The sequence below is a fragment of the Mercenaria mercenaria genome, chromosome 7 (genome assembly GCF_021730395.1).
Source record: "Mercenaria mercenaria strain notata chromosome 7, MADL_Memer_1, whole genome shotgun sequence".
Lineage (NCBI taxonomy): Eukaryota > Metazoa > Mollusca > Bivalvia > Venerida > Veneridae > Mercenaria > Mercenaria mercenaria.
In genome coordinates, this window is record NC_069367.1 from 49,245,361 (window position 1) to 49,272,547 (window position 27,187).

The window sequence follows — 27,187 nt, forward strand, 5'->3', positions numbered from 1 at the left end:
GTTTCATCAGAACTGGATGGAAACTGTAGGAAAAGTTACACATGGTACACATGTAGTTGTATATTGTCCGTTGGCATAACTCTAGATAAGTATTCGAAAGTGATGACAAAAGTGGATGTCCACTTTAAGTTCGGTGACGTCTTTTACAAAGTTTTATTTTAACTGGATTGAAATTGTAGTGGCAGTTGATATCACTAGATACATATGTACTTGCTGAATCCTAAAAAGGATAATAACTTAAGAAATAAGCGAACACAGAGATCTGGAAAATATATCCGCTTCATGCTGATGATGAGTACAAAGTTCTGATTGAAATAAGTGAAAACCGAAGACGGAGTTAAGAACACAAGAAAGTGAGAAACTGTTGCAGACAGACAGACAGTTCAAACTATATGGAACTGTGGGTATAAGTATGTATTCTAGCATAAAACTGCTGTTCTTGTCACTTTTCGGGGGTGTTTTATTAGGAGAGAAAACGTATGTTAACAGAGAGATTCTCGTGCTCGCGTGCTGTTATAACACCTTTTTATATATGCGCAATCCGTGGCAAAGCGTAAACGTCATTCGGCACCAGAACGGATAATTCAAAAAGAAATGACGTCAACGTAAAAAACAACCCAGACATTCCCGCGCATTTCGTGGAAAATAAATGACGTTGAGAGACATTGTATCCATTTATCAGTTTTTTACGCGTTTTATGCTAGAATAGCGTTAGCGCATGTTCATTTCGTGGTATAACATTTGCAGAATCCCTCGGGATACGTTGATAACATGCGTTATCCCTACATTGTTACTGAAATGGCATGAAAATCCTGACTATGAACAGTTACGCCTGCCAAGATAGAGTCTATTTCATATAAAATTCTATAGCGAACAGTGTACACCACGATCAGGCTGATCTTGGTCTGCATTGGTCTCAAAGACAGAATCACTTGCCGGTTAAAAGTCAGACAAATATAACGCTATATACATTTGTGTAACTGTTAAAATAACTTGGTTTTCATAACATTCACATGATACATGGATAGTAGAACCACAAGACTGTGACACCTAAAAGCATAATAGTTCATATCGTTTTGAAATAAATCATGGTTTTATACATTTTTTCCTTATCATGCTTTACGTATGTATGTATGTCACAAGTACAAAGACTAAGAATCCGTACAAATATTTCCAGCTAGTCATTCGTATTGCCTCAGACACCATCTTCTTTTCGCATTTCTTGACATCATCCAAGTTGAACTCTGTAAATCCACAAAATATAACAGCATGGCATTTCCAGTCGCAATCCTCGGTAAGATTTTCAGGCGGACTCACATAGTAAAACTTCCTGTAGGTCTTAAACTCGGTACTGTCTGAATCTTCCATTCTATCAATTAAAGCGGTGAGACTTGAAGCTGTTAGGTCTTGTATGTTGTATGCATCTGATGCCGTATATTCAAGCTTCCAGTCTGCCACTCCAGCTCTGTTGGCAGCATTGAGGTCAAGGTAGTATTGGGAGATATCAATATGCTTGCCGGTGATTCGGTCGTACTTCACCAGCCTTACACCTGGGTTGTGCATTGGACCAAATCGTAGGGGCGCTATCGACGGTGCGAGAAAAAGTGGCGCAGTCGGGACACCTTTAATGGAAAATGAGGATTACATTTCTCTGATCATTATTACAATACTTTACTATATAAAATGTATTGCGATTATCTTTAATTTGTTTATTAATGTTGATTAATGGTCATGGTGCAATTCCAATTCCTTTAATAATGACATATGAATTTAAAACATGTTATGCCGGCGCTAAGGGTCGTAAGGATGAGGGCACATTCTAGTAACTCCAATGAACAAACCCGATCAAACCTAGTCCCCTATTGTGGTTTGTTCAGTTACCTCAATGTAATTTGCTTATTGATTTTTGACAATCATATATTCTAAGACTGCATTTGTTACTCGACAGGCGACTCACAAAAGAAAAGATTTAAATATTTACTTCATGAGATTTTGAACGAACTTTACTCTAAATTATATCTATACGTGACGTGGAAATTATGCAAACAGTTTACCTGCAGTGTTTTTCAATACTTTGAATGCATCAGCATGTTCGTGGCCAAAATGCATAGCAACAATAATGTCAGCAAATTGTCTCAGTATTTCTACAAGTTTGTCATTTTGATCGGAAAAGAATGGGATATCAGGTTTCGGTGTAACGCCGGGAGAAATATGGGCAGTAACGATCACCTGCAAAAAATGTCCGCAAAAATATGTACATTGTATTTAGAATTATCATATATTTCTTTAAGTATACAGTATATCAATAAATAGATACAAGAGCCAATTGAACGACCTTAATGTGAATCTGCAAAAACATTATTATCAAAGCGTTCGCTCTGAAATAAAAACCGGTCTATATGTAACAGATCGAAAATACTTCAGGCCTGACCGGGAATCGAACCCGGGACCTCTCACACCTAAGAAGGACACTCTACCGTGTCGCTATAAAAGCTAGCTCAATAGCAAGGAGATATAAGTGCACCTTAATACTCTACCCTAATACATATAGGCGACTATTCAACAAACTAAGACAAAGATAATTAGACTTTGGTTTCCCGAGGTCATTTTGTGTGACAAAACTTTAAAACAACTTCATTGCAATTCGAAGTTATAACCTGATCTTCTCTGGGAAATATTAATTTAAAATACAATTATTCAAACTGTAACCACCCTCTTTTTTTCTCAAGCATAAAATGTGTACCAGTGACACACGTGAAATGTGCCTGACCGGCTTTGTTCTATCATATGATACCTTTTCATTCTGATCCGTAGCATTTCCAAGCGTTTCAGTCAGCCAAGCGAACTGGCCTGCAGGGTCACCTTCGGGGGACACCAATTTGTTTGGGGTGTAGTAAAAGTTGGTGTTGAGAGCCACTATCCTGATGCCATATGAGGTTTTCACTGTGTAGAAGCCACCTGATAAAATATATAAATTAGATATAAGCAATGCTTGTAGTCCAATATTCGTTAAAATTTATGGAATTCATTGGTCCTGTCAGTATGTTGTCAGTTTGGTTTGGTGTTTAAACAAAAGAAAATTTTATTAGACTAAGTAATGATCAGACCAAGTTCAAAATTGAAGTGACTGTCATATTTATTATTTTCTTCATAAGTGTTAACACTTTAGCTTCCAACATTTAGATTATTTTTTGTTACAAAGGACATAATACTTTCCTCACTGAATTTACAATTGTTGGTAGAAATAAAATGTTCAAAGTAGGAATATTCGGGTATTTATTTTCTGAATCAAGCAGACCGCTTTTGGCTTTATTTGGTCTAGACTTTGCGTCTGCTGAATATCTACAGGCAGGAATAGTTTACATTACATAGAAATGAGTATATGAATATCTTACATGTAAGTAATAAAAGTTGATGTCCCATTTCTATACAGATCTACATAAACTGACATGTTTAAGTCGGTGAAGAATGCTGCGCTCAATTTTGCAAAGCGAGTTGAAATTATGTATGCAATTAATTGCTGGGTGAACAGTCAATATCCCCACCATGCGCACCTCCTGCCCCACTATCTATTGAAGTACGATCATCAACTCTTCTCTCTTTTCTTATAGTCACTGTTTATAATGTTATAATGAAATAGAAATAATGTTAGCATACTTACTTTTATAAAACACCATGTCATATGAAAATTTGTAATAATTTACTTTTGTCTGTATACTCACATATTGCATATGTAACTTGAGTTAATAAAGTCATGTTCTGTTCTGTTCTGTTCAAAGAATGAGATGTGTAATACAAATCAAATGTATTGATTCAGTCGTTCAAATTTTGATGATAGCATTTTCAGCTTTGAATTGGTTACCATTTCTGAAGTCCTCGTCCTGTGTATCATCATTGATCCAGGAGCGCCATCTAGCGAGCGACTCGTTGTACAGCAATGTGTTGTTTGGTGGGAACTGCCCAGTTGGATACGCATCATGATTACCAAATGTAGCATAAACCGGAATATCAGGAAATGCAGCTTTCAGAACGTCTGTTGTGTTGTCGAGAATCACTGCATTAAAGGTATGGTTTATCTTTTCAACGTCTGCATGTAAAATTGTGTCTCTACAAAAATAAATGAAATAAAATAACTACAGTGTAGGTTAACACGTTGTTACAACCACGACTGATGAATGAACACTATGTAACTTTATATTTTCTCTACATTAAAGTTGATATCTTATATGAAATATTGTATAGTATATCTTTAAAGAAATAAACAGACCTAATATACTATCAGACATTTTAGAACACAAGGTAGATGTCATTAATATGTAGATTGTGTCACTATTAATTAGTGGCCGCAATGCAACAAACTTTACCCAGTCCATAAGACAAAATCCACGTTCCGTTTAAATTTCTTCATAGCTTGAACGCAACTTTCTATAAGAATCCAAGGAGAATCACACCACATGTCACCAAAGGTGCCAATCTGGTCCCCAACCTTCGATTCCTTACAAGATAGGGAAGTTGTTTCGTATGTGGGATCATAATGAAAGTCTGTCACGTGCCAGAAATAACCTGAAAATTTAAAATATTATAGTTCTGTTGATGATACTGACAAAGAGAAAAGCTAACGAAAGATCTTTTTCATTAGTCACATATTGTGGTATTTAAGGGGACGCATATTGCTACATTCACAGTTCATACAGCAATGCGGAAGGGGTGCATATTCAAGAAATCGATGGTGGGAAAATAAAAAACATATTCCTAAACTGATATAATACTGATGGACACCTGTAATATTCAGTATTTTGTGGATAAGGATGTGGTACTATGAATGTAATAGGAAAACAGAGGTGTTTGTGAAAGTACATTCAACACAAAATATTAAGCTTTTGTATAAGGAAAAAACAGGTTTTTTACAATAACAGTGTTCCAAATAATGTTGAAGGGATGAGATTTTCTTTCTAACACACCAGGTTTGCTTAAACATGTAAAAATTTAACGCCACGTCAGTTCATCTCGGGATGGACGCCATATTTCTCATTGATAAAAAATGTAAACAAAAAAATCAGAGTGGAATTAGCATTGCAAGGACATAACATGACATTCTACACAATGAATACCTTAGAACAGATATCTAAGATGCTACACAGGTCAGGCGGGTTAAATGCATAATGTCGATCACTTGAAATTCATCTTGAAAAGGTGGTTAATTTTAGTTTGTTTACATGGTTTTTAATTTTCCCACGACTTCTCGGCGATTCACTGCAAATGTATTACTGCGCCGGACGAAAGGTAACTCTAATAAACAACGGGAGACAACTTAGGTGTCAGCACGTGTACGATTTTTAAATAAACATGTCGATGATTATAATTTCTTATCAAATAATGAGTCCTATTCAGATATTCGTCTTTAATTATTAGAAAATAATTAATTTCTGTGGACATTTGTCAAAAAATTTTACTTACAGTGGACTACTTTGCGCATCAAACTGGTTTCCGCTTCAGCTGTGAGGCACTTCCGTTATACTTTTGACAACAATAACAAAACACAAAATGAATCAATAAAGTCACTTATAAACCGACTGCTACTTAAATCAGTGTAAGTAAAGTTGTTGTTACAACATTATACATGTTCGTTACGTTATGAGATAAAGTTTATCTTGAACTGCATAATCCATTAACTACGTTTACATGATATTGCATTTACAACTTATTTGACCCCATTTTTTTACGTGAATGACAGCATTCTCGTGCAACTCGTGCAAACAGAGTTATGAAAAGTATGGTGGAGAATTCAAGGACAAATTATAAATGACATTAAAGTGAGGATAACTGTATATTCGTCCAGTTTTGATCATTCATTGACATTCCTGCTGTGTATTAGTAATTTTGTGAACAAGGTTAGAATGTTGCTTTTGCACATATACACATTGATTGGACCTCTCAACCAAATTTCATACCTTATTTTAGGGATTTTTAAGACAGTAGATTTTCAAAAGTTTGTTGAATGTGTTTTGATATTTAAGTGCATTGCAGTTCATGAATACCAAGTTAAAAATTAATAATGGCAACATTTCCAGGCCTTTATTGTAAGCCACTAGACTTCTGTAATGATAAATGTTTAATGTATTAAGGGGAATATACTCTTTTAGTTTTGTAATGTGGCATTCCTTGACCACCGTATCTTTTCTTATGCACTACTTTGTAAACAAACTAAATAATGTGTTTTAGCTCACATATGCCAAATGAAAAGCAAGACAGTGAACTTATTTCACATTCTTTCTTTAAATTAGAATCTGTAGGACATTGATAAATGTTTGGACAAAGTGAAGCACTATTATTTTCGCACCAAAAAGTCTTAATTGTTGACTTTGAATGTACACAAGAAGTCTTATGTAATTCAACAATAACTTTCTTGTTTCAGTTTTTCTCATTTTTTATTTTAGTGAGCAATCCTTTGTGTACTTATAACAGTTGAAACAGTATTCATTTCATTTACCAAAACCGTGTACTTTTTTGCAGGTAAATTTTATAATACCCCACCCACTTTTTTCTAATTTCAAAGTATCGTCCCTTTTAAAATCCTTCTGGTTATCTTTTTTCCATAAACTATCCAAAACTAGTCGTATTTCTTTATTTTTCCCCCCTTTTAGTAGTTGCCATTAACTAGTGAAAAGGCTTTAAATGGATTTTTTGAATGCACAAAATAAAATTTTGCTGTTGAAAGGAATGCGTGTACAAGAACCAAAAAATTTTTTTGCTGTTTTTGGAAAATACTTTTTGTTTTGTTACCTTGGTTTCCAAACAGGGCTCTAGGATTGTTAAGGCAGTATTATGCTTTTCATTGGGGTAAATTTGGGGTTGTCCCTTTTAAAGGGGGGACGCATACTTTGAAAAAAAAAAAATTGGGGGGGGAAAGATAAATTTCCCTGCAAAAATAAAAGGGTTTTGGTACAAAAAATGGATACTGTTCAACTGTTATAATAAAAAAGGATTGCCACAAATAAAAATGAGAAAACTAAAACAAAAAAGTTATTGTTAATTACATAAGATTTAGTGTACATTAAAAGTAAACAATTAAATTTTTGGTGCAAAATATTGTGCTTCCCTCCCCAAACTTTTATAAATGTCTTACAGATTCTAATTTAAAGAAAGGGGTTTGAAATAGGTCACGTTTTGCTTTTCTTTTCGCTATATAAGCTAAAACCCCATTTTTTAGTTTTTTTTCAAAGTATGCATAAAAAAAGATCGGTGGTAAAGGGAATACCAACCCAAAAACAAAAAGTATACCCCTTAAATACAAAAAACTTTTATCGTTTCAGGTCTAGTGGCTTACAAAAGGGCCTAGAAGGGTTGCATTTAATTTTAATTGATTCATAAACAAAATGCACTTAAATTCAAAACCTTAAACAAATTTTGAAAATTTTTTGTTTTTAAAAAACCCCCAAAAAAGGAAAAAATTTTTTGAGAGCCCAATCAATGGTTTATGTCCCAAAGAAACTTTCTAACTTTTTTCACAAATTACTAATACCAGCAGATGTCAATGTCAAAACTGGACGAAAAACAGTTTCCTCACTTTAAGTATTTATAATTTGCCCTTAATTCTCCCCAACTTTTCATAAGTCTGTTTGCACGAGTTGCACGAGAATGGTCATTCACGGTTAAAAAAATGGGGGAAATAAGTTGAAAGCAAATCACTAAACGAAATTAATGGTTTATGGTTCAAGTAAACTTTATCTCAAACGTAACGAACGTATAATGTTGAACAACAATTTTTCTTACATGATTTAAGTACTTGGGTTAAAAAACGACTTTATTGTTTCCCATTTTGGTTTTGTTTTTGTGTCAAAAAGTATAACGAAGTCCTCAAAACTGAAGGGGAAACCCATTTGATGCGCAAAGTAAATTTAAAAATTTAGGGGGTGCGAGCTAAATTTTGCCCCCCTGACCCCTTGCCCCTTTTTTTCTAAAAAACCCAAATGGGAAAATTTTAAAAAAAAAATAAACCAAAATTTTCATAGTATTTTAAAAAAACCTATAGTAAAAAAATTTTTAAAGAAAATTTTTTAAAACACTTCCCCAAAATTTCCAAAAATCCTGCAAGTGGCAGCAATGTGGCAGTCGCTGCCAACTTGAAAACTTTTGGAGAACGTAAAAAAACCCAAAAAAATTAAACCAATCAAAAGTCTGCCATTTTTCTCCCAGGGGCAGCAAGTGAAAATTTTCGCCAAGGCAAACTTTTGGCAAAATTTTGGAGATTTTTTTTTATTGATAAAATTAATTTTTTAAATTTTATTTTGAATTGAAAGTATATTAAACAGGGTACACAAGAAATTAAAAACTTTAAAATTAAAGCTTTAATTAAAAAATTTTGCTTTTTTGGGCACGTCCACCCGGGTATAGATTCATCCGAATGTAGAAAAAAAGTAACAACCCTAAAATGAAAAATTTTACCTGAGAGTTAACGTTATAAGGTAAATGTAAAACATTTCCCTTTTTTAAAAAAAATTTTTAAATTTTTTTTCTTATACATAGATTTTAATGATCGTGTCAAATCCTCACTGCCTCAGCGCTATTTTTTTAAATACGAAAAAATTTTACCAAAAAAATAAATCATCAAAACCACCCCAAACCTATCATTCCCCACCAAAATATAAATGGTTTTGGGGTTTTTTAATCGTTTTTTGGGTTCCCTAGGGGCCGGCCCCCCCGTTAATAAAATATTAAATCATTATAAAAATTCCTTTTTTTTTTGGGCTATAAACACACCCTTAAAAGTCACATCAGTCTCTATTTTTTATTCTTGGTTTGGTTTATAAAATTTTTTAAAATCACAAAAATTTCCCCGGTTTTAATTGAAATATATTTAAATCCCAACCCCCCGATTTTTATATGTTGAAAAAAACCCGGACCATGACGTTAAAATATTTTTTCATTTTTACATAATCAAAAAAATTTTTTATTAAGTATTCAAAGAGAAATATTTTCATTTTTTATTTTTTCTGTTTTCTTCTTTTTTCCTGTTTTTTTTTTTAAGTTTAAGAATTATTTCACTAAATCATCAACCGTTTTGTTGGGCAATTTCAGAAGCAGAAAAAATTGTCAAAAACCCTTTTTTCTATTTTGTTTTTTTTTAAGAAAACTTTTTTATTTTTGAAATTTTTTGGGGTTTTTGGGGAAATTTTTCTTCGACTTTAGCGGTTTATTGCTTTTATTAGCAAAAATTTTTTGGGGTATTAGCAGTGTTGTTTCCCCTTGTTTTATTTTGAATTTTAACACAGAGTCCAAATCATTTGTTATTTTTTAATTTTATCATTAATTTGATCTTTAAATTATTTAATTGCTTTTTCTTGTTTAATGATTTTCAACTACAGAGCCCCAAATCATTTGTTTTTTTTTTAATTTTATCATTAAATTCATTAATATCTTTTTGAATTTTTTTTGAAAAAACTAATTCTGCATTTTTTAAAATTTGTGACGGTTGTCAAAAACAAATCAATTTCAAATTTTGTTTTTTAAGTATTTTTTTAAAATTTAAAATTTTTTTTTTAAAAGGTTACTAATGCTGATCAGACATCACCTTTTTGGAAGCGCCTTTTCCCATTTCAATTTTTTTCTGAAAATTTTTATTTAAAAAATAATCAATAAATCTTTTGCTTATTTTCAGTTTCAGTATTTAGTTTATTTTTTTCTGTTCTGTTTTCAAACTGATACTATTTGAAACTTTTTCTACTTCAATAATCTTGTTTTTTGTTTTCATGTTTAACTACTATCTTTAAATTCTGAACTTGAGTAAATAAAATTTTAAATTAAATCGAAATATTTCTTTTTTTTTTTTTCATCTGTAAAATCAGATTCTCTTAAAGTTTTTTAAAATAGAATCAACCATAGCTTCATTTTTTCTTAAATTTTCCTTGTAATTAACTATTAAAAATGAATTCTTTTTAAAATCTTTTTGTAATTCTTCTATTCTTTATTTTAAACTTCTAGTTTGTTTTTACTTTTGATTCTTAAATTTTAAGCATCTATTACACTTTGAATTTTTTTAACAAAAACCCGTCTTGGAACGCATGTTGGGTTTTTTCGGGTTTTCCTAGGTTGTTTTTTCTTTTCCCTCCCATACTAATGCTCTTTCATTGTGTTATCAAGTTCCTTTTTTCTGTAAGATACGTCCTTTCCTTTTTAAGTTTTGAATTGTTTTTTTATAGCTAATCATTTAAACAATATAAATTTAACTTTATTTATCGTCGGGTTTGATTATTTGTTTTACTTTTTTCATTAAAAAAAATTTTTAAAAATTTTTATTTTTTGGTTTTTTCAAAAATTTGGTTTTGAAAAAAAGAAATCTATTTTTTTTTTGGCATTGGTTTAATTTAATTTTTTATAAAAATTTTTTTTTTTTTTAAAAAAATTATGTGAAAGTTAAATGAATATCCTTTGGTGTTTTAATAAATGATTTTAAAAAAAACAACATTTTTTGGGGGCGCCCTTAAATAAAGTTTTTTTTAGTTTTTTGAACCTTTTTATCTTCACATACAAAATCTAAAATATTATATTTTTTTTTTTTCTGATTCAAGATTCTCACAAGTTAAAATTTGGGTCGGGACAGCTGAATTTCAAGTATTTCATTTGGTCAAATTTTAATCTTTTTTGCTTTTTGGGTTTAAGTTGTTAATTAAATTTTATATTTAGATTGTTCAGGTTTTTAGCATATAAGTATAATTTATCATAAATATAAGGTTTTCGAAGTATAGCTTAAATGTATTTGTTTTTCCAACCTGACGATCCACAAAAACATTTAAAACATGAATCGGCATAAAAGGAAAAATTGTTTAATTTTTTATTTTTTAAACATTTTTGTATCAAAATTTGGAAATTTCCATTTATATAATATTCATTTTTTTACAATATCTTACATTTTTTACATTATTTTACATTTTTTACATTATCTTCATTTTTAATAAATGCAATCAAAATTAAAGAAATGATATTAAAAAAAATTTTGTTGGGAAAAAAAAGAAAAATTTTAGAGAAAAAATAATGAGAAAAAAAATAAAAAAAGCAAAAATCGGGATTGATACAAATTTTATAAGCCAATTACTGAAAAATAGAAAGCAAAAGAACAATATCAAGTCATTTAAAAAGCTTTCCCGGGAATAAAACAAAAATTGCTTTACTAGTGATGAAAATGAAAGACATAAAAACAACCGGGGTTTACCACACTATTCCGGGACCCAATGCATTATTGCCCCCAGGGGATCATATGTTTGGGATGAAAAGAGATGGGAAGACACTGGGAAAATTTTCCTAAAGAATTGCAAAGAAATGGGAAAAAAACTGATGATACAGCAAAGAATCAGAAGAATTGGAAAAAACCCAAAGAAATTTACTTTAAATTTTTAATAAAGATATTGTTTAGATTTTTTAGATAAAGAAAATATTATACACCGCAAGAAGTGTTTGATTTTTTTCACAGCAAATCTAAAACCCTGAGAAAAAATGACTGGGAAAGAAGTAGAGGAACATGAAAATGTATCAGGGGATATAAAAAATTGGGTAAGAATTTGGGTGCAATATCCAAATAAAAAATCCCAAAGACTTGATTTAAAGCAACAAAAACAATTAAAGCAATCGGAAAATTAAAAAATTTATAGAAAAGTAACAAATTATTCTAGAAAAAAAAAAAACAGGAAAAGGAATAAAACATCATAACCCCTTAAAATTTCCCCAAAATTGACAATGGGGTAATTTAATTTTTAAATTTAAAAAAAATTTTTATGGTCAAAAACAATTAATTGCTGGGATAGAATTACGGGGAAAAAAATTTTAAACCTAAGAAGATAATTTTTTGATTGATTTGATTAATAAAAGAATAACAAAAAAAAAGTTTAAAATCTTCAAAAAATATTAAAGGGAATTTAACAAAAAGTCGGTTTCCCTATCATAAAAGATCATGAAATTTAAAAAAGAAATTAAGGACAAGGTTAGACGTTTGTCCAAAAAAAATGGGGGGGAAAATTGGTTAATGATGGAGTTTTTGGGGTTCAATTGATGCGGGAAAAATTTTGAAGAACAAAAAATGAAGGTTTGAAAAATTGATAAACTATAAAAAAAATTCATTTTTACCAGAACAACATAAAATGATAAAAAAATTATTTTTTTTGAATATAAAAATGGAACAAAAAATGTTTAATTCTGAAACAGTTAAAGATAAAAAAAAACTCCCGAGGTTTTACAATCAAAATTTAGTCGTTTTTTAAATTTTTTAAATAAAAAAAACTATGTTTTTGGGTTTGGATAGTATTAACACTAGCCCTACTCTTGGCTAATATTAGGATAAATAGCAATAAAAGAATTCGTTTCATAATTTTAAGGTTGGAAAAATAAAATTTTTACAAATGGTTTTTACAGACAAGATATTAATAAATTATATTAGGGAAACTTTAAATAAGAAATGATGTTTAGTTTTGATAAATCAAATTGCCCAAAATTTTTGGAAATTGATTAAGTATTTTAAAAAGTTTTATTAAATTTAAAGACAATTTTAAGGGGTTTTGGAAATATCAAATTTTAATACATTGCTTGGTTTTGGGAAAAAAAAAAATTTGGGAAAATACTAAAGGGGGGAACTAAAACACCAAAAAACAAAACCGTGGATACAATTTCATTCTTTGGCAGGGTAACACTTTTTATGGAAAATTTCTATTATCTATGCTTTAAGTACTGAAGATTTCCCAGAGCTACCCTTTTTACAAAAAACCAAAAAAGAGTTGGATATTCTGAAATTAATAAATTTTAAAATTAAATTGAATTTATTACAGATGTTTTGGGGTAGAATAATTAATTTTAATGAGTTGAAAAATTTTTACACTAATTTTAAAAAAAATTTTAATTTAAAAAACTTTTTTTAAAAATTTAGTTTTAATTGTACAAAAAATTTATGACAAAAAAAAAGGGGTATTTATTTTTGTTGATGCCCAACGGGAGAAAAATCATACAGGAAAAGGTATTTTTGACCTTTAAACAAAATTAATTCAACCCTCAAGTACACAGCGGAAAAAAGTTTGGAACGCAGGAAAAGAGCATTTAAAAAGGGAAAAAAAAAAGGTTGGGGAACAGAAGGGGAAATTTAGCGCAGCAAAAATTTTTAAAAAATTTAAAAAGAAACCTGCCCCGGCAGGGGAATTAATTGCTAAGGAAATTACAAAAAAAGAAAAACAGTAAAAAAGTAAGGGGGGGAATTCATAGGGAATAAATAGAAAAATGTCGGATTGGAACTTCAGCTCAAAAAAGGGTTTTAAACAGATTAATTTAAAAAAAAAAAAAACTAAAAAAAAAAATAAAATAAAAAATATTAATGTTTAGAACAAAAAAATTTTGTGAAAAATAAAAGAACTCCTTTTAAAATTAGTACAGCCTAAATCTTTTTGGAAATGAGTTAAACAACAAAAAAACGGTATCACTTTAAAATTAAGATGAAGTTCATTTTTTGATTGGTTAATGGTTATTTTGAAGTAATTTTTTAAAAGTAAATAAGTTTGCTGAGGGAAAATTTATGTTTTGGAGATCAAATTGTTTTAATTAAAATGCAGCTCTTTATTGATCAGTTAGGGGTTAAACAAAAGGAAAATTTGAAAAGTTGTAATAATTTTACAAAATAAAAAATGAAAAATTTATTTTAACTATCAAGATTAATGCAAAATCAACTGGAAAAAATGAGTTTATTTATTTAGTTTTAAAAATGAAACGCTGAAGCAAAAGGAACAAAAAAATTGGGGGTTTGCCTAGGAAGTTTTTAACCAGGGTAAAAAAGGGGTAAATGCTAAATTCCCATTAAATAATTATTCTTTTTTCGGGGTTTAGAAAAATAAAAACCTCCAAGCAAATTTCAAATAACCTGCAGCTACAGAGATGATAAATTTAAATTTTTTAAGCTAATGCTGCTGAGCGGAAAGAAATTGTAAAAAATTTTTATTCTATGGGTTCCACGTTTAATTTTCAATGAATTTGGGTTTGATCTAATTGCTACTGAAAGTTTTAAAAAAGAAAGAGGTAAACCTAGGGAATGAGACGAAATCAACTGTACACGCGACGGACAAAACTTTTAGAAAAACGCGTATAAAAAAACCCCACAACGTTTTGTTTTTTTCAACGCCCTAAAAAAAAAGAAATGCACAAAACAGAACCACTTTTTTAGATACTTTTAAAAATTAATGCGCAGATGTAATGTTTGTATTTTGAGCTCTTGTCGTCTTGAAGTTGGAAGGTGTTTTTTATCCAAAACAGAATACACAAGATATCAAAAATATATGATGATTATTAATTATTTTTATAAAAAAAAATAATAAGACTACGGAAAACCTTAAAAAAGATCAAATTTAAAAGTTTGTTTGGATTTTGTTCATTTTTAACTTGAATATAAAAAGGAAGCAATAACAGAAGATCCAAAACAATTTACATTAACAGCTAAATTAAATGTTCGCCGGCAGCACTTTTCCGTTTATGAAGGGGGGGGGGGGTAAGGGAAAACAGTTGAAATAAATATTTTTGGAAATGAACTTTTATTGTTTAAAAAAAAAAAATTTTTAAATATAAAAATGTCATCAAATTATATTGAAAAAAAAAATTTAACCTTACAGATGGACAAAAAAAAAATTTAGCCCGACCCTACAGCAACAAAAATCCACAACTTTTAGATTAAAAACATGAACAATTACGGGAAACTTTCTTTACTTTTAACAAAAACACAAATTATCAAATTAAAAAGCTCTTGCAAAAAAAGGGATTAGAAATTACAATTTCAAAAACAATGTCCAGTCAAGGGCAAAAAGGTGGATTTTTTGGAGCTTTTTTTGGTTTGTTAGGAAAAACAAATTTTTTCCAAAGCAGCAAAAAACTCCAAAAAATTACCCCCAGGGATTGGGGCTTTTTCTGGGTACCAGTCTGGTTTAGTAAAATACTTGAAATGGATTATTTCAGTACTTTGATAAAGAAATATGATATCACCATTCTTACACCCAATCAAAGAAAGCAATTTGGACTGAGTGATTAAAAATTTTAAAAAAAAAACAAACAAGACGGGGGTTTTAGGTATGTTGGGTGCTAGTCTAGGAATACCTTTGTTACTCTTTGTTAATGGGAAAAGGGTTTAAGATTGATTCACAAAGGAGACCTTACGACGAATTCCAAGTAAAAAAAAAATAAAATTTTAAACAAACCAAAACTAACTTTGAAATTGAAAAATGGGTAAACAAATTAAAAATTAAAACTTTTTGGGGTGTTTAAATGAAAAAATTTTTTTTAAAATTAAAATAAATGATGATGTGGAATAATAATTTAGAAACTTGTTGGGCCTGGAACAAATTGGGTTTGTTATATTGGAAAATAACTTTTACCCTTTTGGGCTTCCTCCACCAAAAGAAGTAAATTTGATAACCAAAGTAAAATACAAAAATGTTTCAATTTCAAGACAAAAAAGTTGCTTTGTGGGGTATTATTGTTTATTTTTAATTAAATGTTACAAAAAAAAGTACCCTTGTATGATTTTTTTGTATAAAATACTAAAAAAATTTAAAAACAAAGAGTAAATAAAACTATTATAAATTATTTTAATAAAAAAGGAAAAATTTTTTTAATGGAATTTTAAATGGAATAAATAAAAAAATGGGGAAAATTTTAATAATTAAATGAAAAAGTAAATAAAATAGAAAAAAAAATAGAAAGGCAATAAAAAAAAACCCCCATTGTTTTTAAAAAGTTTTTAAACCCCAAAATACGAGGTGGATTTTTCAATGGGGAAAAATGTAATGCTAGTCCTGGTTTAGTTCAAAAAGGTAAAAAAGTAAGAATAATTTTAATTGCATCTTTTATTTTTGTTGATGCAATTAAATTGATAAGGGGGAAGAAATTACAATTAAAAAAAAAAAGAAAAAGAATTTTTCAAAATTACGATGTAAAAAAAACAGAAAAATGAATCTATTTCATAATTAGCTAATAAATTTAAAAAAAGAGGTTTTTTTTTTAAATTTTTTTAAACTTAAAAATATTCAGTTAACAATTTATGGTTCATATTTAATAAAAAATTTAAAAAAACTTTATTAATTTAAAATAAGCAAAATTCAATACCATTTTCAGAATATAAACTTTTATCGTCAACAATAAAGATTTTTTATTTAAAAACATAACGGGAAAATTGTGTTATCAAACGAAAACTTTAAAGGTGTGATCTTTTTGGGTTAATTAAACAAAGTATCTTTGTAATTTTTTTGAACATTGTTTTCTTAAAAACAAGTTTTTAATTCCTTTACATTTTTTAACGTTAACTTCGTTTTCAATAAAAGAATACATTTACTTCTTAATCCAAAAATTCAACAATTACTAACCGGCGCTTTTATTTAAATTTTTTAATTTCTTTTTTTTTATTATGAAATAAAATTTTTAATTACTATCATAAACCTTTATAAATAAATCTTTTCTTATAAAATCTTTTTTTATCATCTTTGGGTTTTTTTTTCAAACAAAAGAATCGTGTCATAAAACAATAAATTTTCAATTACCCTTTTACTTTTCCTTAAAATAATTTTAAAGAAAATCTACATTTAAAAATTTTGTTTGGTGCCATTCCAACAAACAAGGTCGTTTAATAACAAACTTTCTTTTTTTCTAGAATACAAAAAGGTTTGATTTTAAAAATCGTTGAACTAACAAATAAGGTTTGCTATGTATTTTTAAAAAAATATTTTCATCATGTGTTAATTTAATATAACCCCTGCGTAAATTCTCCATCGCTTACCGAATACAGAGTTTTCTTAAACTAAAAAATCCTTTTTAATAATTTTTTTTCTTTAGATCTTTTTTTTTAGTATTAAAACAAATACTTTTTTAACCAAGGGGAAAGAAAAAAAAGTTAATTTTTTAGTATTTTTGTTACTTTTAACCCCATTTGTATATATATTCAAAATTTTTTAAAAGAATACTTTAAAGTTTTTTTTATTTAAAATTGGAACCAACTCTTTTTCATTACTTTTTCCATTTTAATTCTGTTTTAAAAATTTTTTTCTAAAATCAGAAAACCTTGTCTGGTTTTTTTTTTTTCAGGACTAAAGGTAATCGTTTGGGGTTTTATGAATTCTTTTGGGGAAATTTAAGATCACATTCAACATAAAATTAGTTTTACTTTGCAATAATTTCTTAAATTGTTTTTCGGTATAAATTTAAAGTTTCCAGAGGGAAAGGGTTTAACATACCCAACCCAAAAAATTATTGGGTCGAGGCATAAAGTATTTGCTTTCTTCTTTTTTAATTAAATCTTTCATAATTTTTGTTTGCTTTACTGATCTGTTTGAAAAATAAAATTTATTCCCCCCTTTATCCCTTTTCAATAAAAATACTATCAAAATCAGTTATTAAATCTAACAATTCCGTCATTTTTTAAAATTGCTCCCCCCTAAACCGGCTACTAAAAAAAATGACAAGGATTATTTGTAGTACTCCAAACATAAATTTCAAAAAATTTTAAAAAAAATCAGCTAAAAGTAATACATCATTTTTTTTAAAAAAGATCTGGAAATTTTCCCCCTTGTTTTAATTTTTAAATTTTTTCCAAACATTTTTTTGCATGTTCTATTTGTTGCAGATATGTGTGTTTCATTAAAAATTTTAAAACCTTTTTTAGAAGGTAATTCTGTTTTTTTTGAATTTTTAAGAATCCCTGTATATTGGATAAACACCTTTTGTCTTTAATAAATTTTTGTTTTTTTAAATTCAGGAGTTATTTTTAAAATTTTGGAATATTTTTACTAGGTTATCCAAGTTGGACATAAATTAAATGAATCAAAAAAGACCAATCAAATCAAAAATGCCAATATCTTCCCTTTGTTTTTGGAAAAACATTAATTCTTTTTTTTAAAAATTCCTTATTTTTTTGCATAATTTAAAAAGACCGCATAACCTCTTAAATTTTGAAAAATAACGGAAATTTTTTTGGGGTTATCTAAAAAAAATTAAAACTGATGGCACTTCCCCTGAAAAACCTGTTATATGACAATGGCACGACGGGACTTCACCTTTATATATTCTTTTCAAGAAAACAAAACTTTTTTTTTTAAATTTTGTTGAATCTTTTTAACATTTTTAGTTCTTTGTTTAAAAAATTCTTAAATATTTTTTACAATATTTCCCCTTCCTCAAGCATTTTTTCATAAACTTTTTAAACTGCATTAGGACCTCATAAATCGGGGTTTGGTTTTTTAATTTTCGTATAACAAAAACAACTTTTTAAACCGAAAACCCCAATTATATGATTTTTGGTTTAGAAATGAAGATTAGGTGGGAAGAGTTAAAACTTTTTTAGTTATTGACAAAATCAGCATAAATTTCAAAAGGACGCTAAACCTTTTTGATAATTTTAAAAGTTTTACCCCCCCCTTTTTGGGATTTTTTAACTTGGGTACCTTAATAGCTAACAAATTTGGGGAAAAGTTCATTTTTATTCTTTCTTGTGAAAATTTGTAGACATGATTTACAAAAATGTTTTTTTTCTTTATGTTTGGGTTTTTTTAAACATTAAACTATTAAAGTCTTTTTCCAAAATAATGTTTGGGCCAGTTCTGAGGGCTTACAGTCATCGTAAATTTTTTTTTCATTTTTTTTACTTATAAATTTGAACATGTCACAGTGTTCTTTGTTTTTTATTTTGATATGTACAAGGGTAAATCTATTTTCTCAACCCAAAATTTAAATGATTTTTCATTTAAAAATTCTATTTTAGGTATTTGATTTTTTGTAAAGGAAATTTTAATTTCCCGTAAATCAAGTTTTTTTAGTTTTTTATAATTTGAAAATCTTTCGAATTTTTTTTTACAGGAAATTTATAAGCTAAAAGCCCATCAAAAAAATTCTTATCATCATTCTTTATATTATTAACCTTTTATTGAATTTTTGTAATGGTTTTGGTAATTCTAAATAAATTTAAGCAGCCCAAAGGATATATTTTAAAACATTTATAAAATGAGCACAACTGATTCTTTCTCCAGCCCTTCCCTTTTGAACCAATTTTCCTTTTATTTTTTATTTCTCAAAAGTTTATGTAAATTTTTTTTATTTTTTTTTGTTAAAAATTTTTAAAGCCTTTGATTGAAAAAGCTGATTTATATGTTCAGTTTTATCCTTTTTTTCAAAAGTTTTTTTTTAAACAACTTTTTTATACCTTTTAAAGTTTTTTAATTCAATTTAAGTATTTTATAAAATCTTTTTTAGTTAAATATAAAAGATTTTTTTGGGTTTGTCTATATATAATTTTAATTCAAAATTTCTTTTTAATATTGTTTTGAAGATCCTCGATTTTACAATATTATATTAAAAAAAAATCACTAAGGGAAAAAAGGGTTAAAAAAAATAAAAAAAAAATAATTTAAAAAAATAAAAAATAAATAAAGTTTTAATTTTCTTTTAAAAGAATTAAATATTTTTAATTTTTTTCTTTTTTCCCCTGGTTTTTGATATTCCCCTTTTTAAATTTGGTTTTTTCCTTTTCAGCACATTGTTTTTAACCCCGAAAAATTTTTTAAGGTCTTTGGATGCTGCATAAGTGCTTTTTATGTTTTTTCCCTTTATTTGGCCAATCGGGTTTCAAAAACTTTTTTTTTTTTCGAATATTATTGGTCTGGACAATCACATAACTTTTAGCATTTTTTCTTCAGTTAATAGACAACCCAGTCCCATTCAATAAATTATTTTTTAAAAGATAAGGGTCTATAACATTTTTTTAATTATCAATGACATGATTTTTATATTCATCCCAACTATTTTATCAAGTTTTTTTTAATAAAATTTCTTTTTTTTAAGAACTTTTTTAAAGAATTTTTGTCTGGTTTTATTATTTCTCCCAAAGTGCTAGATAATTTTTGGGATAATTTTCTATCTACCTTTCTTTAAAACCCCTATTTAATTATTATAAAAAAAATTTTAAAAAACACACGTAAAAATTTTACGCTCTTTTTCTTTTTTTTCTTTTTATATCCTTAAGTTTAAATTTCCTTTATATGCAATTCAAAAGGGGTTGAAAAATTTTTTCTTTCTCATTTCTAATAGTATTTTAAAAATATCCTGAATAACTTTTTTGGACTTTTTTATTTTCTTTTCCCATTCGTGCTTTGTTAAAGTTTTTTTTTTATGTGAGTGATTTTAAAAAAAATTTTCTTGCGTCAAATTTTAGTCTTTTTGTAAAAAATGGTAATTACGATGGGAAAACGCCGCAACTTACAAAAAGGTAGTTTAAAAATTGCTAATGCAGCTGAACAACCAAAACACCTGCTGTAATATATAATCCGGACTTACTCTCCCACAAAAAATTTTAATTTTTCGTAAGCACACAGTTTTTTAAGGAAAATTAATTGATCTATTTTTCTATTCCATTATATTTGAAATTAGATTTTTGCTATTTATATAAATTTAAAATTTTTTTTTCTAAATAAATTTTTTCAAGATCGCAAATGGGCCCAACTATTTAAAAATTTTTTACTGTAAAACCCTTTTCCCTTTTACTAAAGCTTGTTTTTTTTTTTTAGTCCGTCTAATAACTTTTTATTCAAAACTTCTTGTGTGCAGGGAAAAATTTTTGTTCATAAAAAGAACCTTTAATTTTTTCACATTAAATCTTAATGGTAGTTTGGGGTTTGTTTTTTAATTTTTTAAATTATAAATATTTCCTTGTCCGTTTGGGGTAAACCTTTTTCAAATGTCTTTTAATTTTCTTAAACGAACCGATCACCAATTTTTAAAATTTTTTTTTACTCTTTGGTATCTTTAAAAACACCCCAAAAAAATTAAAGTAAACATACCTTTATTTAAATTTTTACTAGCTTCGGTGGTGTCAGTTTTTTCTAAATGTTTTGTTTTGTTTTTTTTCAACCATACCGCAAATTATCTAAAAAAATAAAAGTATTATTTCTGTAAAAAATTTCCCATTTCTTTTTAACTTCATTAAAAATTTTTAATAAATACAGCCCTTTTCCCCTTAAAAGTATATAAAATTTAAATCTTATTTTTATTCAAAAATGATTCAAACTTTTTTTTTAAAAAATTTTTTCCTTTTATTCCAAAAAAATTTTCTGGTAATCTCCTTCTAAATTATTTTTCAAATGCTTTAGTAAAAAGATTCTCCATTTTATTTTTAATGGGAAAAACCCCAAGCATATTACTAAATTTAAACAAAAACATTTAAAAATCTTTTCTCCTTTTTTTATTTTGAAAAAGCTGCAGTCAACTAAATCAGTGACCAAAGTATCATCATATCATTAACTAACATCCCGTTTTCCCAAAATTTTTTTTTTTTTTTTTTAAATTTTTTTTTTTTTTGTAATTTTTGCTAATTCACGCTCCAGCGGCTCAGAGTTCCGGCTCTGCAGTGATTCCGGGGGATACCTACCCCCCTTTTTCCCCTTTTTTGATTTTGTTTTTGTCCGGAACCCCTGTGATTTCGTTTTGATGGGTGGTTTTCAACTAAATTTTTTCAATCTTTTCTCCAAAAGTTTTTTTATTTGTTTTTTTTAAAAATTGGAAAGCATTTTTTTTTTCACATCACTTTTAAATTTTCTGATCAAGCAAAAATCATGGTCCATAAAAATACTGCTCCAGTTCATTGACAGGGGGGCCATTTCTAGGGATTTCCCGGGCCCACAATAATTATATCCTGGAAGTGTTAAACCTTTTATAAAAAGGTAAAATTTCTTTTGAAAATCTAAATTACCCCCCGTACTTTTTAAAAACTTTTATTTTTTTTTTCCACAAGATAACAAGTACCTTATCAATTTTCTCCCCTTTTTTGTTGTAACATAATGAGGGTTTAATTTCATAAATCTTTTTTTTCCATATATTTTTTTTGTTAAAAACCCTCTATATCAAATGATTTTTAAAAAATTTAAAGACTAATAATGTATTATTAATTGAAAATAAGATCAAATACATTACATTTTTCAATAAAAATTAAACGCCCAAAATTTGCCAAAAATTTGCCAATTGGCAGACATTGTCACATTGCTGCCACTTTGGGAGAAAATGGCAGACTTTTTTATTGGTTAATTTTGTTTTCAACGTTTCCCAAAAGTTTGTCAAATTTGCACACTGCCCCCTTGCTGCCATGGCAGGGTTTTGAAATATTTTGGTGGAAGTGTTAAAAAAATCTTTAATCTATTTTACATGGGTTTTTATAAAGTACTTTAAAATTTGGTTTATTTTTTGGGTTTTTAAATTTTCCGGGATTGGTTTTTTGTGGGCAAGGGTCAGGGGGGGGCAAAAATTTAGCCGCCCCCCTAATTAACTACCAAAGTAAATCCAAGTAAGTAATTTTTTTTGACAAAAGTCCCCCAGAAATTAATAATTTTTAAATTAAAAACGAAATCTGAAAAGGGTTCATTATTTTAAAAGAAATTTTAATCAGCGACATGTTTTTTTTTTAAATCGTACACGTGCTGACACCTAAGTTGTCTCCCGTTGCTTATTAGAGTTACCTTTCGTCCGGTGCAGTAATACATTTGCAGTGAATCGCCGAGAAGTCGTGGGAAAATTAAAAACCATGTAAATAAACTAAAATTATCCACCTTTTCAAGATGAATTTCAAGTGATCGCCATTATGCATTTAACACGCCTGACCTGTGTAGCATCTTAGATATCTGTTCTAAGGTATTCATTGTGTAGAATGTCATGTTATGCCCTTGCAATGCTAATCCCACTCTGATTTTTTTTGTTTACATTTTTATCAATGAGAAATATGGCGTCCATCCCGAGCTGAAATGACGTGGGGTTAAATTTTTACATGTGTAAGCAAACCTGGTGTATTAGAAAGAAAATCTCATCCCTTCAGCATTATTTGGAACACTGTTATTGTAAAAACCTGTTTTTTCCTTATACAAAAGCTTAATATTTTGTGTTGAATGTGCTTTCACAAAGACCTCTGTTTTCCTATTACATTCATAGTACCACATCTTTATCCACAAAATACTGAATATTACAGGTGTCCATCAGTATTATATCAGTTTAGGAATATGTTTTTTTATTTTCCCACCATCGATTTCTTGAATATGCACCCCTTCCGCATTTCTGTATGGACTGTGAATGTAGCAATATGCGTCCCCTTAACTAGATCAAACTTCTTTTAGAAGAAAGCATGAATCAAGTTTGCATTTTGTACATGTATGCAGAGTTGTGTATCATAAAGAAGCAGACTTGTTGCACTCATATTGACATATACACTTAACAAAATTCCTAATCGGTCAGTTTATTGTATTGCTATTTTATTAATAATGCATGTATTTACACGAAATTTCACATACCGACATTTGAATAGATACTGCATCTATTTATTGATTTATTTTTGACCGACTCACGGTCAAAGTAACCGCATTGTGCGTTTTGATCAATTTAGCATATTTTGCACGTGCAGGGCATGTACTCCAATATGCAAACAAAAATGAACACTTTTGGTATTACTGACGAAAGTCCTACTAGAAAAACACATATCATCGGGAATTTGACACAAGAGCAACGCGCCCGGGCTATCGGAATTATATAACAAAATTCAAAATCGGTCATTTTAATGAATTGTACTTGGGTTAAATGTCACCAAAAGAGCGCGGATGGTAGATACCCAACGATTAAGGGTTCTTGTAAACGAAAATAAGGTTAAAAATGAAAATAACCATCAAAAGTAATAGCTACATACACATTATATCAACATTCTTTTGAAATTACAAAAATAATTATACACGTGTCGTAAATGTGTCCCGGCTGGCAACATTCCGACAGCTCGATCGCGTTGTTCTTGTGTCAATTTCACGATGATATGTGTTTTTCTAGTAGGACTTTCGTCAGTAATGCCAAACGTGTAAACGAACACGTGCATGTTGGTGCACATGCCCTGCACGTGCAAAATATCCAATATTAGTCAAAACACCTAATGCGGTTACTTTGGTCGTTAGTCAACAAAATAAATTAATAGTTAGCTGAGTACACTATTCAAACGTCGGCATGTGAAATTTCGTGTAAATACATGCATTATTAACAAAATAGTAATACATTTATAAACTGACCGATTAGAAATGTTGTTGAGTGTATATTGTAAGATACCATATCACATATGAAAATCGGATAGCAAAAATAACCAGTGAGAGTATCAATAGATTTGTCAGGATAAAGATAATTCATTAAAGTTTGATATAATCCTGTCCTCTTTAGAATACAAAAGTGTACATTTGATGAATGACTTGTTGGTCACTAGTCAAAACTATTGCCCGAGGTCCGACGGGCAATTCATTCAGTAAGTGTTTTATCACATCCAGCGATTTATGAGTCATGTAAATACTTCATAAATTCTATCCCGAAATGCTAACATTATTACTATGTGTACGGAAACAATTATCGTTATTTAACATCTTGTATTAATGTATTAAAATTGATTAATCAATATGGATAAAGTAATTTAAAAAATGAAACGGATTCTGAATGTACAGTCAGCCTATCACTCTGTATCGTGAATCTCCAGTATATGAATAAATACTACGCCTAAGATGGATGTAATGATGCTGAACAAAAATGGAAAATAAGAGTTAGAAGACGTTTTTTTTTTTACTAACTTGCATTATCTTAAAACTAGGAAGAAGATATACTTGCTCCACAATAATATACTCACCATCATCGCATAAACCTTGATTTACTGTTGTAAGTAAGTATATAACAGTAATAAAATATCCCAACATAATTTTTCTCTCAAATATTCCAAGCTCCGAGATACAGCGGCAACTTCGCTGTAACAGGTAAACAGGCAATAAGCAAGACAAGATCAGTTCGAAATATATCAAGCGATGAAAATGTTTTTATTGTGAAATTATACAGGCGTGAAATTAATAGTATCCTCAACCGTATATTATATTTAAGTTTGGAGTATAAAGTATGATTAAAGCGTTTTGTTTCTCAGTTGTCTATACAATATTTGGTATATAGTCTTTGTTTTACACTCAATGATTTTGTCGTTTTATTGCACTTTCATAATTCAATTTTCTCTCGATGCAAAGTATTTGGCAACCCTCCCTCCCATCTTGAACTTCAGATGTATCTGATTCTAGAAAGTGTCGTTTGTCTTCAGATGCCGCGAGTTGCTGTTCAGATGTCTGTTTTATCATTTAGACAATAATTTTCATTGATGTCTATAACCTAATACGTGTATTTGTACTGTAGTTACATGAAATTAGTGAATAATTATTTTACTCATAATGAAAAGTGAGTAAGCAATGTTAATAACAAAGAAGTGAGAATAAAAAAAATAGATGAACAAGGGAAGGGACCCGCTTACGTCCATTGCGGGTCAAGGACATGGCCATCTGGAAATACGGACATAATCCCCCTTATCAATTTGATAAAGTTGGAAAAAGTCCATTTAGACTTTTTTAATTGATTGTAATTTATTATTTCATATTATGAAGTTCCATTACATGGTTTGGTTTCAAGTTATGTTGATATTTATTAAATTTCTAAATGATTTTCGCATCATTGCCAGTGAATTTCAAATACCAATATTTCTACTTGTTTCAGATTCTGGCAATTAAAGTATATAAAGTATAAAAGTATCATCCTGGTAGAGTACTATATGCAAGCATTGTCCTGGTAGTTTATTGTGCAAGCGTTGCCCGGGTAGATTACCTTGCAAGCATTGTCCGTGAATACTACTTTGCGACCATTGCCCGTGTAGACTACTGTGCCAGCATTGTCCTGATAGATTACCGTGCAAGAATAGTCTGTGTAGACTACCTTGCGACCACTGCCCGGGTAGGATACTGTGCCAGCATTGCACTGGTAGATTACCATGCAAGCATTGGCCGTGTAGACTACCTTGCGACCATTGCCCGGGTAAACTACTGTGCCAGCATTGCACTGGTAGATTACAGGTTGGATTTTATCAACATATTTTATGCTTTCGTCAACGTTACAGAAAAAAACTTGCTTGACCTTCCCTAATCAAGTTCTTTATTTCTTGATCAAATATGACCAAATAAAGCACAGGCTAAGGAAAAAATTGAGTACTTCACTCACAAGTGAACGGTTTTATCAACAGATGAACAGTTTTGGCCTGAAAACGGGAAAACTGTTTTGTTTAGAGAAAATGAGCATGGTAAGACGGCAAGCAAGAGCTCTTTTTGACAGAAAAACGGATGATTGTACACATCAGAGATGTCGCACGTATTACCGATTCACAGGAATCTAATGCCGGCTCTGTGGGAGGCCTTAAACGACAAAAATGTAGCAGGATTATTTAAAAACTTTTAAAAAATCCAAAATATGCTAAGACGGCAAGTCCGCTAAGACGGCAAGTCATTTTTATTAGATATACCTGGTTGCACCAACTAACGTAATTCAACACTTCCGTGATTACAGGCCGTCCATCCTTCTAGCAATCCGTCCGTCAGTAACATTTTTACTATGTTTCATCAATGCTTGTGAAATAAAATAGAGAAAAGTGGAAACTTTACAGATCGCCCAACACGACAAAAACGAAAATGTTGCAGGCTCGGTTTGATTGAGCCTGTTCATGGACAGTAGTGGAAATGCATGCTACCGTCCACGCCCTCTAGCCCCGGGTTGAGCAGAACTCAACATTTACCCATGCTAAAAGTACAATACGCAGTTAAGAGACATCCGCAGATGTATTCAAACGGCGGTGAACATGGAACCTTCAATGAACACTTACATAAAAGTTCAGTGACATTCATTGATCATCTTTCACCTTCTCCTTGAATCACTAGTGCTGGGCAAAAGAGATATGAACGGTTTATCCTCACTGTTTTCTCATTAAGGCAAAACAATTATTTTAACTTTGGACCATACACCGTTTTTGGTGGAATTACACACTATCATTGAAGCTACCATATGCATCGCCGAATGAATACATCATCGGATGTTGCTAAATTGATTTTTAGGTTGAAACCACGAAGTGGTTGAGACCTATAATTACCGTATTCCAGAGCTTGCAAAATTATCAGACTAACCATTTTCACTGAAAGACAGATTAATCCGCAGTAAGGTTTTTTGCCCGTTTTTTCGGGCTAATCGACAGATATTCTTATTGATGTTTTCTGAACATTGTTCTACAGTCGGTTGATATTTTCATACATATGTAAATACAGTAAGGTTAAAGAATGCATCATTT

General features: G+C 29.4%; 2 protein-coding genes across 2 annotated transcripts in view; both read right to left on the bottom strand.

The window, feature by feature from the left end:
• The window catches only part of LOC123554188 (general transcription factor IIF subunit 2-like), a 217,438-nt gene that overhangs the window by 88,608 nt on the left and 101,643 nt on the right, over positions 1-27,187 (bottom strand). The gene's annotated exons all lie outside the window — the stretch shown is intronic.
• LOC128558591 (acid sphingomyelinase-like phosphodiesterase 3a) lies at positions 968-24,829 on the bottom strand. The gene is made up of 6 exons (XM_053548366.1): positions 24,677-24,829; positions 4,365-4,563; positions 3,863-4,107; positions 2,795-2,958; positions 2,055-2,229; positions 968-1,622 (listed from the first exon to the last, which is right to left on the bottom strand). Exons 1-6 carry the CDS (start codon positions 24,741-24,743, stop codon positions 1,120-1,122), a joined length of 1,353 nt encoding a protein of 450 aa, XP_053404341.1. The 5' UTR covers positions 24,744-24,829; the 3' UTR covers positions 968-1,119.

Excerpts from the sequence above, each read along its gene's own strand:
- LOC128558591 (XM_053548366.1), bottom strand. The coding sequence starts at position 24,743 with ATGTTGGGATATTTTATTACTGTTATATACTTACTTACAACAGTAAAT. Across the intron at positions 2,230-2,794 it reads CTACGGATCAGAATGAAAAG|GTGATCGTTACTGCCCATAT; the intron begins GTATCATATGAT and ends CATTTTTTGCAG. Across the intron at positions 1,623-2,054 it reads AGTATTGAAAAACACTGCAG|GTGTCCCGACTGCGCCACTT; the intron begins GTAAACTGTTTG and ends TTTCCATTAAAG.